This window comes from Dermacentor albipictus, chromosome 2 (assembly GCF_038994185.2).
Source record: "Dermacentor albipictus isolate Rhodes 1998 colony chromosome 2, USDA_Dalb.pri_finalv2, whole genome shotgun sequence".
NCBI lineage: Eukaryota > Metazoa > Arthropoda > Arachnida > Ixodida > Ixodidae > Dermacentor > Dermacentor albipictus.
In genome coordinates, this window is record NC_091822.1 from 151,375,189 (window position 1) to 151,389,890 (window position 14,702).

Sequence of the window (14,702 nt, forward strand, 5' to 3'; positions counted from 1 at the left end):
AGAGCATGCAAAGCGGCCAAATTTGATAGGTCAATTTATGTTGTAAATGAATTTGTTAGATTGTTTACAAGGGTTTTGCAAAAGTTCTGCTTACAATTTAGTGGTCGATTTGAGAACAAATTATAATACATCAATTCTGTCCACTTTAGACGTATTATTAGGTGCAATTAAAAGAATTGTGATATAATTTGTCATTGCTGAGTCATAATGTTGTAAACTTCATAATTTCATTTCCTGAAAATTTGCAATTTTCGTCATTTTTAGTAAAAAATTGATGGCCTAAATAAAAAATTCACGACCAACAGTTACTAGGTTTAAAATTTTTCTTTTAAGTGCAACAAACCTCATCAAATTTGGTGCAGTGGTTGCCGAGAAAAACAATTTCTCCTTTCCCATGTATTTAGATAGGATGCCCCGAGCTAAAGCTTCCTCGCATTAAAAGGAGACGCAATTATTTATTTGTTGCTAACTCGAGGAATTGAGAGTCTCCATAGCATAATTACTGGACCAACTGCTATCGAATAAATAAATAAAAATGAGAAAAATATTGTGCCGGTACTCTTCTAAACGCTAAGCATGAAGAACAGGACTGGCTCTTTCTAAAGGTAACAAACAGCTGTTTTGTGGCCAAGTATGCAACGAAAGATTGAATACAAGGTCTCTTAATACATTTCTCATTGATACACTTTTCTGGTTATCATGACAGGTTATCAATGCCGTCTACTCAAGGCAGCTGCTGGTTTGAGACAGCCTGTCCCAAACATGCACGGCCATTTTGAGCTTCCAACACCACTTGCATCAATTTCCAAGCACTGTCTGCAAATTCTACTTCGGCAATTGTGGTAGTTCATTCACAAAACAGCCCATGTCCAGAACAGCATCAGTGGCATTGCAGTCAAGAAAGAAGTTGGGGGGTGCATGACCAGCTATCCCCCACTGTGGGTATGTGCCACGGCCACTCAGGACAACAACAACAACAACAACAACAACTACAACCAGCTTAGCCTTGGGACTTGCCAACACAGTAAACCTAAACTGAGACCACACGCACGCCAAGAAAGCCGTTCCCTGGACTGCAATACAAAGGTGTACTGGACCGTCCAACACACCTTGTCGATCAGTGTAGTAACCATTTTCAAAGCAGGCTGAGGAATGCAAGTAGTGCTAGTAGTGACTGCCGAAGTGTCGGAAAGTGCATGCTTAAAGTAAACCACCTCAAAACAGCATTCTCTAGGAAGACAGCAAACTTCACAGTCTTCACTTGAGTGTGCTTTTACCTGTGCTATAACTTGGTGTAACGGAGGTCATTCACTAGGGAACATGGGAAAAGAAGCTACGCGCATAAGGTGCCACTGAGCTATGGCCACACTATGAGGGATGAAAATCAGTTAAAACTGATTAAGTAGTAGTCACTCATAAATTTATCTTTGTTTATTTCACAAAAAACGGTTCATTACTATAAATCACTGTGAGCTGTTGCAGGAACTTCAAGGCTGCGTGTCCCCACCTGTCTCTCCCTCTCTGTATTTTTTTTAGGCTTATCAAACATTGTCTCAAGGTGCGAGAGGCCTTTTGTGGTATTGTAGAAGCGAAGTTTACTATTAGAGCTAACTTAATTCTCCCTTTAGTAAGTATACCTTTAACTCTTTCGTTACCGAGAAAAAATGGTCCTTTTTATAGGTCTTGGAAAAAACTCAAAACATTGTCGCCGTCAGAGCTTGATTCTGCTTTGCTGTCATCTTTGGAATCATAACATCATAACTCAAGTCCTCGTAACTATATTGAAGTGCGGGTACAGCATAGTTTCGAGCAGGATGCTCTCCTTGCAACGCAGCCGCGCGAGACGATGCCATGGGAGTGACTTCCGATAACTGCAAAGTGACACCGACAGTGTCCCGCGCCTGGATTTTACGAGATAAGCCAAACCGAAACGATTGGAACCTGGTTGAAAATTCCAGGTCCATATGTTGGACATGCGGCAAACCTTCAGAAATACCCTTTGGCGAAATAAAATGACTTGGACTGCAAACCAAAGCTCACTAATGAACAGCTGGCGTCATTTTCGGTTAATTATCACTGCTCAGCCCTGTCGGATAGCAAAGCCGACGATTTAATTTAATACTTGACTTGCTGCGAGTCATTTACAAAATTTTGATTACTAGTGCAGCGTAATCGTGAGCGGCAAGCTTTTTTTCTCGAGCGTGGCAAAAGGTGACAGCCACGCCTCTTTATAGCTAATGTATGCTAATGTATTTATGAACTAATGTATGCAATATACATACATTAGTTCACAGAAAGGCCCGTCAGAAATCACAACAATGCCGAAGCATGAAAATTAAAACTGATTTTGAAAGTTCAGTGTCTGTACTAACTACTGGATGGCCTTATGTTGATAAGAAATGGCTCCAACATGTCGAAATCAGATATCTAAAGCATCTATCACCGGTGATTGATTTGAATAGGCATGGTAATGCAAGAGTTAAGCAGCTCCAAGTTAGTGAGGTTCTGCTGCGTCGGAGAGAGGGGTGCAAAGTACTCACAAGAGGTCCCGAGCAAGCCAGCTTGATGAGCTTGTGACACTTCTTGTGCACCATGAGTTTGCAGTTGATGCACTTGAAGCCCTGCCTGCCCAGCCCCCAGATGCGGTCCAGGCAGAAGGTGCAGAACGCACGCTGTGGCAAAAAAAAAAAAGGAGGGGGAGAGGGGGGTTGCAGCTTCAGGGCACGCTGCTCAGTGCGAGAGTCTAACATAAAGTGTGGCAGACAGATCACCACTCACGAGACATAGATGTGTTACCACTCTTTAGCCCAGCAAATTAATTTTCAAGCCCTGACAAACTGAAACTTTTTCGACAAGGACGGAGATGGACAGATGAAAGCACTCAAACTGATTTTATTTAGTGATGCCAGGAAAAACAAGAGTATGGGCTGAGGGCAATACAAGACCATGGGTGGACATTTTCCACCCCATATACTTATATTTAAAGTGACATCATTGAATAAAATAATTTGTTAGGAGCGTTTTCATCTGCCTATTTTCTTCCTTGTTGAAAAAGTTTAATCTCGGCAGTGCTTGAAAAGACATCTATCCTGTTCCAACATATTCAGCCCCCGTTTAGTCTAGCAGGTATCCACAATGCAGCAACGGCAATTCTTCAGTGCGAAGTGCGCGTGACAAACCCAACAACTCAGCTTGCATGAAAGGCAGACGTGGTGAAAGAAGTGGTCAAGAACACAGACTATGTACAACAAAGTGGTTTTTCATTAAAGTTTTGTATCTTTTGTAAAACTGAAGAGCAGAAAATTCGGTGCCAGAAATGTACCATGCAGTTTCCTCATTCGAATGCTCGGTAACAATTTCCTCTCCTCACAACAAATAATTGTGCAGTATTCAACTAAAAGAAACTTAGCCCCTTCCAATCTTCTAACAGAAAAACACAATTTACCACAAGACAAGAATGCAATGCAAAAGCAGCCAGATGTTTCTGCATGACTAATCTCTTAATCGTTACAGCAACTGCCAATTCATAACCTGAAAACAAAAATTACACAACATAAAAAACGCAGAGCATAAAACTGAACAACAAATATATAACTTTCTCATCCACTAAGAAAAAGTAAGTCAGAATGAGTAGACAGCAAGGACAAAAGGCAATCACAGTGAAAGAACCCCAAAAAGACAAGAAGGCTATTATCACTCACTATCAGCTCTATTAGTATCATCGCACACATTGACAACCACGCATGCCTAACAAAAGCAAAGCCCGGGAGGTCCCGCACAGAGCCTGGCTGTCACGGACCGACACTCAATCAGGAGAGGAGCCAAGAGCGAGATAAGGGGCCACCCACTCAGCCCCTTCCCTGCGACAGTAAGCTTCGCGAGGAGGCTGCTGAGGGTGAGGCCACGGGAGCGGCAGATGAGAGAATTGACGACAACTGCAAGGCACAGGGCTCCTTCCGTATGTCTTTTTATGTGTAAAGAGGCAAGAAGTGCAAACAGCACTATCTCGCCCCGACGAAAACTGCCATCACACAAGCCACGTCGCAATACATCTCCCGTGGAAGAGACAACGGGAAAAGACGGAGAAGTGGTGGGACAGTGTCATACCCGGTTGAAACGCTTCGCCTGGAAGATGTGGCCGTTGACACGATAGAGTTTACGCCACCGCCGTGCCCCTCTTCTGTAGATGCTCTCTGAAACGTATACACAACAGCACCATCAGGGACTTCCGACAGCTTTGCTAACCAGGCTAGAGATATTATGTGCCTTCACAAATGAAAAATGGTAAGTGGGGTTCAAAATTCGAAATGCTCAACATATGCATATGCCATTCAACAGCCATACATATGCTAGTCATAATGAGAGTTCGATCACTTTTCAGATTTAAACAGAGGTACAATATTGTATTCAGAACTGCAGCTCCTGTAAGCTGTACGGTAGAACCTTACAGTAGAACTTGCTCCGCATACAGCTAAAATATACTTATAGTTAACAGGAGTGCAGCTTTCATTTAACTTCCTATGCTGTGTATGATAAAAGAACAAAAAATAAAGCTCTTTTTATAGTCAAGATAATTTTGCACATTAAAAAAAAAAGAGAGAAAAAAACTACATCAGACTCAAGAAAGAGAGCTAAAGGGATACGGTAAAACCGGGGAGTCTATGTTAAAAAAAAAAACACCTGAGAAGGAATTTTTGAACTCCCACTAAGTAGGCAGTTCTTTGTCAACATGCTATCACGCTGCATACATTTAAAGCTGCATACTCCTATTGTCATGTTCTATTCATTGCCAACTGTACACTAAAGCAAACGTGAGACATTACACATGAGTTTGCTAAAAAATTGAGAAAACATCAACTTACTGTCCTCTCCAGCACAGGGCATACCAGGGGCCACGGGGACATTAGGAAAAACTGCATAATATAGAATGATAAAAGCATAATGAGAAATTAGAAGAAAGAAGAAATACTGCACAAGAAATAATTAAAACAAAAGGATGGATAGGTGGGCTAGTTGGTAATGCATTATAATACAACTTTAGAGCGCTAAAAATACAAAGGACGTAGAAGAAGAAAGACATAAAACCTTCATTTGCGCGTGTGGTGTGCGTTTCTTCTTCTACATCATTTGTTTTTTTAGCACTCTAAGTTTTTATTATAACCAAAACAAATGTGGAGAAAGAGTTGCAGTGAGATGCGGGCTCATAGACAAACCGTGTATGGTGAGCTCAGAGTCCTTGTTGAGTTCGTACAGACGGATGGCTTCGTTCAGTTCCTCCTGTGATGAAATGGTGCATGGATCGCCTGCAGCAAAGATATTTACATTATATTATTTTTCTGAATCATAAATGAAAAAAAAAATAATACATATGCTGCAACAAGAGAACAGTTTGGCTCATATCGTGTGATGCACACCTTGGGCTATAAAGATTTCAAGTGTACAAATGGTTAACCTACAGCTTTTCTTTGCCCAAAAGCTAACAGGGACTATAACGAGTGAAACAAATAACAGCAAGGTGCTTGGTTAACATTCGCACATTCTTCAACCTATATCATAAACCCGTGAATGTAGCTCAACTCACCTTGATGCCATTTTTGCAGGACACCGCATAACAACAACCCCTTAATTATTGGCTCCAATTTCAATGGTTAATATTATCAATGACTCCGCTACCGTGCACCTGACAGAGGAAGGAAGGGAGCTCAGAGACAACCTAAGCAAACAACCCATTAACAAGCACGATGAGATGCAACAAAAAAATTAGACAAATATAACGATTCTGAGCCTTTGTGATGCAGGCTCAGGATCGTTACTCACGCAGGCTTTAAGAAACACAAATCAATCAAAGAAAACCAAGAAAACAGAACAAAGAGAAGAGGAAATACCAAGTAAAGCCAAAAGCAAATCACTACAAGTCTTATTTGCTAAACACCCTTTTTGTCCGTGAAAGAAGGTTTTCACAAAAGAAAGTCCCTAGACATTATCTCAGTTCTCAGCTCTTGCAACGAGCTAAAAGATATATATATACATATATATGCAATAGAAATGAGACTTTCAGAAAATAAAGTGCACTTCAACCAAGCCCCATGAAGCACCCAGGCCTAATGCAGCAGACAGGAAAGCTGCAATGCTAGGCATTGCACAGATTCCACCCCCCCCCTCCTTTCCTAATATGTGACATGGCTCATTAGGCAGCAATCACATCACTAAAACACTGCTAACAGTCAGTGTCTCCTCCACAGTGCAGCACGGGGCCCACTCGGATTCAAGGCCTGAGCAGGTGTTACCAGAGCCGAGCGAAAGCACGCTGCGGGGCAGACCCGTCTCCTCCTGACGACACAACACAGATGCGGCAGCTGCTCGCCACAGACAGAACAAAATAGGTCATGCAACACCGCTGCAACGCACAGAGAACAAGTGGAAAGAACAATGTGGTCTGAGAATTGGAAAACAAAAAAAAGAAGAAGAAGAAAACAAAGCAGGCACGGTCGTGCAGCATGTGTCATTTTTCAGAGTGACAACTCTTCCCTCACAAATATCAATGCCTTCTCTCACGAAGCCTCAAATGGCGGATGTGCCTTTGTTGCGACATGTTCATATACACGAGACCCATAACCAAACAAACAGTCAGTACTCAACTTTCTGCACTTTGGTTTTTCAACAATTTAATAAACTCAATGCATTCTAGTGGTTCTCTTCCAATTTCTATGGTAAAGTGCGTGTTACAGTGCTTTGGCTCAGCAATGCTGCTACGATGCTGTGACTAGGCTTCTTTTCGCTAGAACTGATATGATAAAGATAAGCTATGATGTTTACTGCTACTCTTCTTGGTGTTCTAGCAAACGCTTTCACATTCTTGAAATCAAGCAAGATCACATTTGCAGCATCAGTCAACAGTTTAGCATATTGCTGTTTTCCTCCACTGTCCCCAGCTCGGAAAAACTTAAGCCTGATCCTGTCCCAAGTTATCTCTTATCCCAAGCTAAAGGAATGAAAAGTGAGAGAGAAATGAATAATAAAATAAAGCCATCTGATAAGGACGCAATGAAAAAATAATGAGCAAGCTAAGCTACTTACATAAAAAAGAACCATGCACACGAAGGGCCCTCTTGAATAATTTGCTTATGCTATGCTAATCTTTCACTATTTCTTATCGAAAAGCCAAAAGTGCCTCCCCCCCGAAAAAAAAAAAGAACAATCTAGGAAGTAGCCGTTGATAGCTGTATTTGACAAGTTTATTTCCTACGATAAGAAAGATCGTGCTGCCAACAACTGCATGTAGTTAGGGAGCGGGCACTCTCAACGGCTCATGGCACGGTCATAACTAAAACTTGCTGATCCAGGATCCGTAAATGACCAAGACTACAAGACGTTGGCCCCTGGCTTCAGATATTCTTCCACTGCCCAGCATTTTCCACGACAGCGCTGCAACAGCGTACCTTCTTCATCGACCCACTTCATGGTGAACGGCTGCTCCTCGTTGAATTTGCAGATGTCCCGCATCTCCTTGCAGAGCTTTTCCAGAGCGATGGATGGGTCGATGTACATGACCATGATCTCCCTGCACAAGATGGCCAGGTTGAAGTTTCCAACAAACATGCACAACCACAGCGTAGAGTTTAGTAGTATTCAAACGGTGCCAAAAAAGCATGCTAAGCACACATTGTTTTATGTATTCTAAAACTAAAAGAAAAGAAGAAAAAAAAATAAGGCTTTACACTTTTGGCATCCTTCAGCCATTTACTGCATAAAGGTATAACCACTTTAATTCGCGACTGCCGTATGAAGACGACGGCGCGACAGTGGTGAAAGAGATCACAAAATAACAACCACAATGATGACAATGATGGTGGCACAATGACACTTTACTGAGGTGCATTAGCCTTAGGTGCAAAAATGGTTACCAGTGAAACACACTTTACTGGTTGACATTCATGGCAGCAAAGAGCTGCCTCTTGAAAGGGAGCACTTATAATGAATGCTTCACCAAAGCAGTCTTACAAATTAACGGACTTGGCCCACAAGTACACAACATAAGGATTTTGCAAATCTCATCTTGAGTTCATCACCTCCTTGTGTAATCTTAGATTCATCTCTCTTTCAGCTTGACCAAAAAACTGCTGAAAAATTACCTCGCTGTTGTTACACAATAGTGCTGTGCTCAAAAATCTGTTCACTAAGAGATTATTGCTTTGCACAGTAAAATGTGTTCTCAAGAAAGAATAGCGGCTTTCCTGCTCCCTTCTTATACATTCTAGTTGTTTCCACTATTTCCCTCACTCAATTCAATGACAGTTCCATGACATATTATCCACAGATATATTTGCAGACTTATGAAAAATATTTGATACCTTACAATTCGATCAGCACAGTTATATTTTCATTCTTGACCTTGTGTGTGTTTTACGCAGTGCAAGGAAAACTGAATGTACAGGCTACACGGAGGTGCTGCCTAGTGATTACACCACGTGCAACTTGTGGCTAATAAAGGGTGTTCCCCGTAACTAGTGCCGCAATTTTAACAACATGCGAGTACCACGTAGCTGGACAGAACCAAGGTAGTGCTGTTTGCTGTCACTTGGAGCAAGTCAGACTAATTTTTGTATTTTGCCTATTTACAGAATTAGTTATTAACAATTAATTAACTTCTCAAATATTATAATCGGAACAGAATTGCCAATCAGATAACTGTAGGCCATCGTGAAAACTTTCTGACCCCTCTTTCTATAGCTCAGTATGTGCCACATAAAAGTGTCGCCCAACTAGTCGCATGGGACTTTTTCGTGTTTTGCGTTTTCTCTAATGCTTAGAAAAAGACTGTGTGTAATCATAAGAGGTTGAGTAAGCAAATGGTTCCTTCAGGTCATGGCCAATATGGAGCGTCACAATAACCACTTTAACACTTTACCCCACTATTTTGCATGCCTAGTGCAGCAATTAAGTGCAGTCCATACACAAAGTAATCATTTGCCACTTGGAAATGCTTGTCGCGATGCTTACGTGACATCATCCTCATCATCATCATCCTCCTCCTATTTGGTTATGTCCACTGCAGGATGAAGGCCTCTTCCTGCGATCTCCAATTACCCCTGTCCTGCGCCAACAGATTCCAACTAGCCAAATTCCAAATTTCCTCATTTCATCGCACCACTTAGCCCTCTGCTGTCCTCTACTGCACTTCCCTCTCTTGGTATCCATTCTGTACGCCTAATGGTCCAACAGTTATCTAACCTGCGCATTACATGACCTGCCCAGCGCCATTTTTTTCTCTTTTAATGTCAATTACAATATCGGCCTAACTACATGGCTGGTCGGTACAACAGTCGCACGGACCTCACTGTCTGCATCACCTACAATTATGAAAATTTCCCACCATTACAATGAACAGAAGTCATTACATAATAGCTAGTTTTGGCTTGTCTATAAAACTTCTGCCTGTTTACGGATTACCGCAGCTGTGGACAGCAGTAGCAAAGCTGGCAGTGAGGTTTTGTGACAATTTGTCCAACTAAAATGTGCCTGCAAAATTTTTGTGTCCTGCAAGTGCTCTAAGCGAAGCAAAATCATAAAAAGAATTGCACATTAACAATTCTGTTGCCACCAACGCTTTACACCATTAGTTAAGTACAGTATGGTGGGCCACTGCAGCACTACTTTTTATGCTCTCAGGTTAAAGGGATACTAAAGAGAAAAGTGATCTCACCTGTATTTGTAAATTACCCTCCTACGATACCAAAAACACCACTCTTACTGCAAGTAGGTGCTTGGCAAGCCAGAAAACGAGCAAAAACAAAAGATGGGTGACACCGTCGCCTTGGAGTTCCCACACCAGCCCACATGATGTGAGGAATTTCCACTAGATTCTTCATGGGTAAAAATGGACTACGTGGTGTTCTGAAGGAGCCAAGGACTGAACATGCCAAGTTTCGGGACCTTTCACTGGGCTCAACGGGGTCCAAACATAAAAAATATTTTGAAATCCCAGACATCACCCTGACATACCAGGATTGCGGTTTTGGTGCGATATTCAGAAAATTTAACTTTAATCTTAATTTTCTTTTGTGGTAATCAACCTGTTATTGCTGAATTAACAACAATACAGTTCTTCAATGATAATTACTAGCGTAAAATGATTTAGTGTCCTTTTAAGCTCTGTGTCACAAGATGTCGCTACGAGCGTTGGTGCTGCTGTGGACCTCTCCGATAACCCGGCATTCCAGAAATGGCAATACCTTTCTGTGGGCAAGCTAGACCTCTAGTGTGCAGATTGCATACAATGCAGATGTTCTGGAAAAAGGCTGAATTTTATGTCAACTCCTGGAGAAGCTAGTAGACCTACATGTGAACAAACATTGTCAGCAACAACTGCTGGAAACTGTTCATGGATATTGACTACAAATATGCTCAGTTTTCAAGCAAAAAAGCACACTGGCACACTAAGGGGTCCCGCCACCCACCAGCAGCAGGCTGACTCCCGCTACCTCTAGAAACAAAAAACCCGCAGTGCTGAGCTCTCAAGTACGTTGCCTGTATTACAGATGAGCAATAAGACTTGGGTATCATGCCTAGAGCATCAGGCTACAATAAGTCTGAACATTTTGTCCTGCTCTTTAAAATCATGGTATGTGCACTTTCATTTAATGTCAAGCATTTCAAGTGCATTTAATGTCAGCATCAAGCTTCGGTGGGTCTGAAACCTTTCGGCTCACAGAATTCTCAGCTCCAAGCGATGTGTCTGTCGGCAATCTAAAAGACTCGGAATATAGCAACTGCTGGGTGGCCACATGCGACATTGCTTTACGTCACGATGATAGGCACTTGTGTATCACAAAAATGTGAAAGTGTCAGAATGTTTGCATAGCCGGGCTATAATAGTGCACTGCTGCCGATTGTAATAAGTTTGAAAGATAAAACAGAAGCGTGGAAGAAATGTGTCAATAAATTACCCCCTCCAACTTGTCATGACCCGCTTTGTGATCTGTTATCAGTGATAACATATGCATTGTTCTAAAACAAAAGAAATATTAAATCAAGTTTCTGTATCTCTTGGGAAATAATTTCAACGTACTAGCGATGAGTGAACCGTGCACACAACTGAACAAAAGCTTGCAGCACACAAGAAAATGTATGTCCTGTCAGTTTTCACACGGACATTACTAAACTTCCCTCCCAATTTGAACTACCATTTTCAATGCCAACATGCAAGTATGCATATTTAAAGCACATAGCAAATTAAAATACACAAAACAAAATATACAAAATATGAAAACACTGCCCAGCTGTCTCCTTTGTATCCATGTTTCTTGCTATAGAATTCACATCAGAGCTACTAAATTATATCTACACACTTTATCTGTAGTCAATGTAATTTTTGCACTCTTCAAGTGAATCTAATGTACGCAGTTACATTTGTTCCGTGTTACTGCTGTGTTGAGTTTCTTCAATCCAAAGGGGGCAAAAAATGCCCATTTGGTTTTATCCAGTTTACTTTGGGTTACTGTGTGTTCACAGAACTACCACTTGTCACTTCCCCACTGCAAGTTTGCCTAAGGTTTGTAAGCTATTCATAAAGATTGCATATAGGTTGTGAAGGTACTACATGAATGGTAAAATACACACACAGTGCATCCTCAGTCAATATATTTCATGTTTTTTATTAGCCTCTTAATGCTGAATTGGATACTGAAGGCAAAGAAAAAGGAAGGGTAACCCCAGCATACTGCATCTTTCAAAAATGGTAAAATTTAGACATTTTGCTAGGTTCTTTCATGTGCATGAGTGCTCTTTTCTCACATTCCATTCAAACAACTTTGCCTTAAACATTCTGAAGTTTCGAGGGTGAACTTAGAAATGACAAGTACAGGCGATGACTCAATGAACAAACAATGAAAACAACAAAACAATGAAAATGTGTGCACCAGCTAGATGGAATGATATTCACCTTTTCCTGAAAAGATGTGAGCAACATAAAATACTTCACTGAAGCCCTGGCCACAAATAAACTTTTCTGTCAGAAACGTGCATAGTTGTGCCAAATATGTCCCGATTCCATCATACATGACTGAAACGGCTGGCGGCACAAATATGTGAAACGATGCAGCAACGTCGGCCAAGGTGGACTGGCATACATTGAAGTTTTTGCACATAAAGGGTAAGTGTCAAGACATATCACACAGCAGAACATGAATTTTCCAGCTGATGCTGCTGACTATTAACAAGAGAATAATCGTGTATACAGCTGTTCCCCACTATTCCGATGTTACGGCCAGTCGAGAAACTCAGTGTGTGTGTGTGCGTGTGTGTTTGTGTGTAAAAGAAAACAGAACTGCGCATGGCTCATATAAAGCCGTGACACACGACAGACGATCTTTAAACCCGGCTTCCGCGGCCGATATGCGTGCGCTTATTCATACTACGCCCACGCAAAGCACTCAAAGGGCGTAGCTCGGACCTGTTCGATAACCGGACTTGCTTCACAGAGAGCTCTTCTGAGGTAATTTGAATAAAAGCGAAAAGAAAAGCAAGATGCGCGACACAGGCTGGGCGAGTTGGTAGGGGTGCACGCGCTGCGCGGTTAGCAGCCAAGTTATATATCCGTGCTTCTCTTTTTTCCTCGCTGACAGGTCTCTTACGGGCGTTGCTCATATAGCAGTCTGTAGGTGTGTGGGCCGGAAAAAAATGCGCTAGCTCGGAAAGCGTGAGAAAATAAAAAGTAAGGACGGAAAGAGGTCGAGAGAAACGGCGCTGCGCGAGCAGACGAACAAGGTAGCAGACGATCAAGCGGCGGCTCTTTTTCCGAGGGACCGTTACGAGTCCAGCGAGCGGCGTAACGTTACGCAGCGGCGCACTACACGCTTGGAGCAGCAGCAGCTGCGCGAATGACGCGGCGGCCACTGCAGCACAATGAACAACGGTTGGGGCCGTGACCGGAACGAATTCCATTTTCACAAACACGCCGCGCGTCAAACAAGAACCCAGAAAAGGAAAAGAGAGCGGGTAGCGCGAAGCGCAGAGAGCCGTCGTCGCGTCACGCAAGGGCTGCCGACTCGCTCGCTCGCCGCGGAAACATCCGTCGCACGCCAAGGAACGCTGCAGCACGCGAACATGGAAAGAAAAAGACGAGAAAGAGCGGCGGACTTTCGCCGTCAGCCTGTGATAACACTGGTACAGACATTGCAGTGCTTCCGCGCAATGCAGGGGAGTTGTGAAATGTGGGGGAAGAAATAAGAAGGAAGTTTCCAGGCGCTGGCGATAACGTTACACGGCGCCGTGGATGGAGAACTGCCGAACGGTGCGAGTGACATAACCACATAACGTTGCAGGCAGCGGGCGCGCGCGGACAAGCGGCGGCGGCCGCGACACTTTCGAGGTCAGCCGTCTTAATTGCCGCGCGAAGGGGGACACGCGAAGTCAGCCGGAGGAAAGTACACAAGAAAATCAAGATCCGTCTACTGCAAGAGGGGACGCAACAGAAGTTGGGCGCCGTCAGCGAGCCGTTCTCTGCGGGTGTGGATAACTAAGGAGAAGCCGAATTGACTCGGGGGTGCCTCTGCATAGCGTGACAGGAGCCCGACAAAAACCAAACAGGCAAATGACAGGAGGGGCGCTTCGATTAAGCCCTACAAGGAGCACGTCTTTCTCTCGAGACGGGCTTAGTAACGATCACTCGAACATCTCGGTGTGTGAAAGAAGCAGGGAAAAAAATAAAGGAAACACTGTTTTGACTGTGAAAACTCGGAAATATAACGCGTGGAACTGGAGAATGTTGGAAGATTGCGTGTGTCAACGGTCATCACAAGACAGCCGGGAGATACCAGGCTTTTAGGGAAAAACAACAAGCCTGGCGAAAAAACAATGAAAACCCGAACATTGCGAAAGAACATGCTCCATCGTCTCACCCATTGTAGGCCGTCTTGACACGAATTTCATTGCCTTCGCCGTCAGTCATCTTGGAGGCCGAATTAATTACTCAGAGCGAAGCAGCAGATTGATGTTCTGTGGTCAACTCGCGGGAGAAGCGCGCAGCGACTGCTCATAGGATCGCGATTTTCGCGAACGTAAAAGGCTAACTAGCGTCGCAGACAGCGCGTCCGCGACGTCGATTTCACAGTCTTCAAACGCTCAGGCATTTCAGCACTTGCAGCGCTCGCCAATCTTGCTGCACAAACACCCCAATGAGTCAAAGCAGAAATTCCACCGCCGCCATGCTGGGTTGTGCCAAACGGAAGCGGAAACACCTTTCGCATAGCATCTTGGGCCTTCTCGTTTATATATACAATGCCTGCCCAGTCGCTCCGAAATGCGTGAGAGCCAGGTCGTAAGCCAGTCATAGAACCAATGGTCCAATGTGACGGCGCCGCGTTACGAAACCCTCGTTGAATTTTTTCCATTGTTGTTAGGGCATAGGCAACTTCCACCACATGCTACTGGCGCTGCCGTAACTTCATCATCCCACAGTTCTTGCACGACAGTTAAGAAAGAAAATTGACGTACCTCTAACCCCTTAACCATTCGTAAACTATTATCAAGTGGTAAAAAAGTAGCGTCCTCTATGTAACTACTTGTTTTGGAGTTACTGGGCAGGCATTGAAAAAAAAGAATGCAAGGTCTTCGTACTTGCTGTCCCTTATTTAGCCACGAGGCAATAAACTCACCATAATTTATTAAAACACTTAACAAAAGCTTTGTTTTGTATTATGAGA

At 43.1% G+C, this 14,702-nt stretch overlaps 1 protein-coding gene across 1 annotated transcript in view; it reads right to left on the reverse strand.

Annotated features, from left to right (window-relative positions):
- Positions 1–14,292, reverse strand: part of aPKC (protein kinase C iota type) — a 54,190-nt gene extending 39,898 nt beyond the window's left edge. The window contains exons 1-6 of the mRNA XM_065429224.2: positions 13,899–14,292; positions 7,440–7,561; positions 5,214–5,303; positions 4,863–4,913; positions 4,108–4,193; positions 2,541–2,672 (exon numbers count right to left, since the gene is read on the reverse strand). Of these exons, the coding sequence (XP_065285296.1) occupies positions 2,541–2,672; positions 4,108–4,193; positions 4,863–4,913; positions 5,214–5,303; positions 7,440–7,561; positions 13,899–13,948 (531 nt within the window). The 5' untranslated portion in view covers positions 13,949–14,292. The remainder of the gene's footprint in view (positions 1–2,540; positions 2,673–4,107; positions 4,194–4,862; positions 4,914–5,213; positions 5,304–7,439; positions 7,562–13,898) is intronic.
- Between the last annotated feature and the right edge of the window lie 410 nt (positions 14,293–14,702).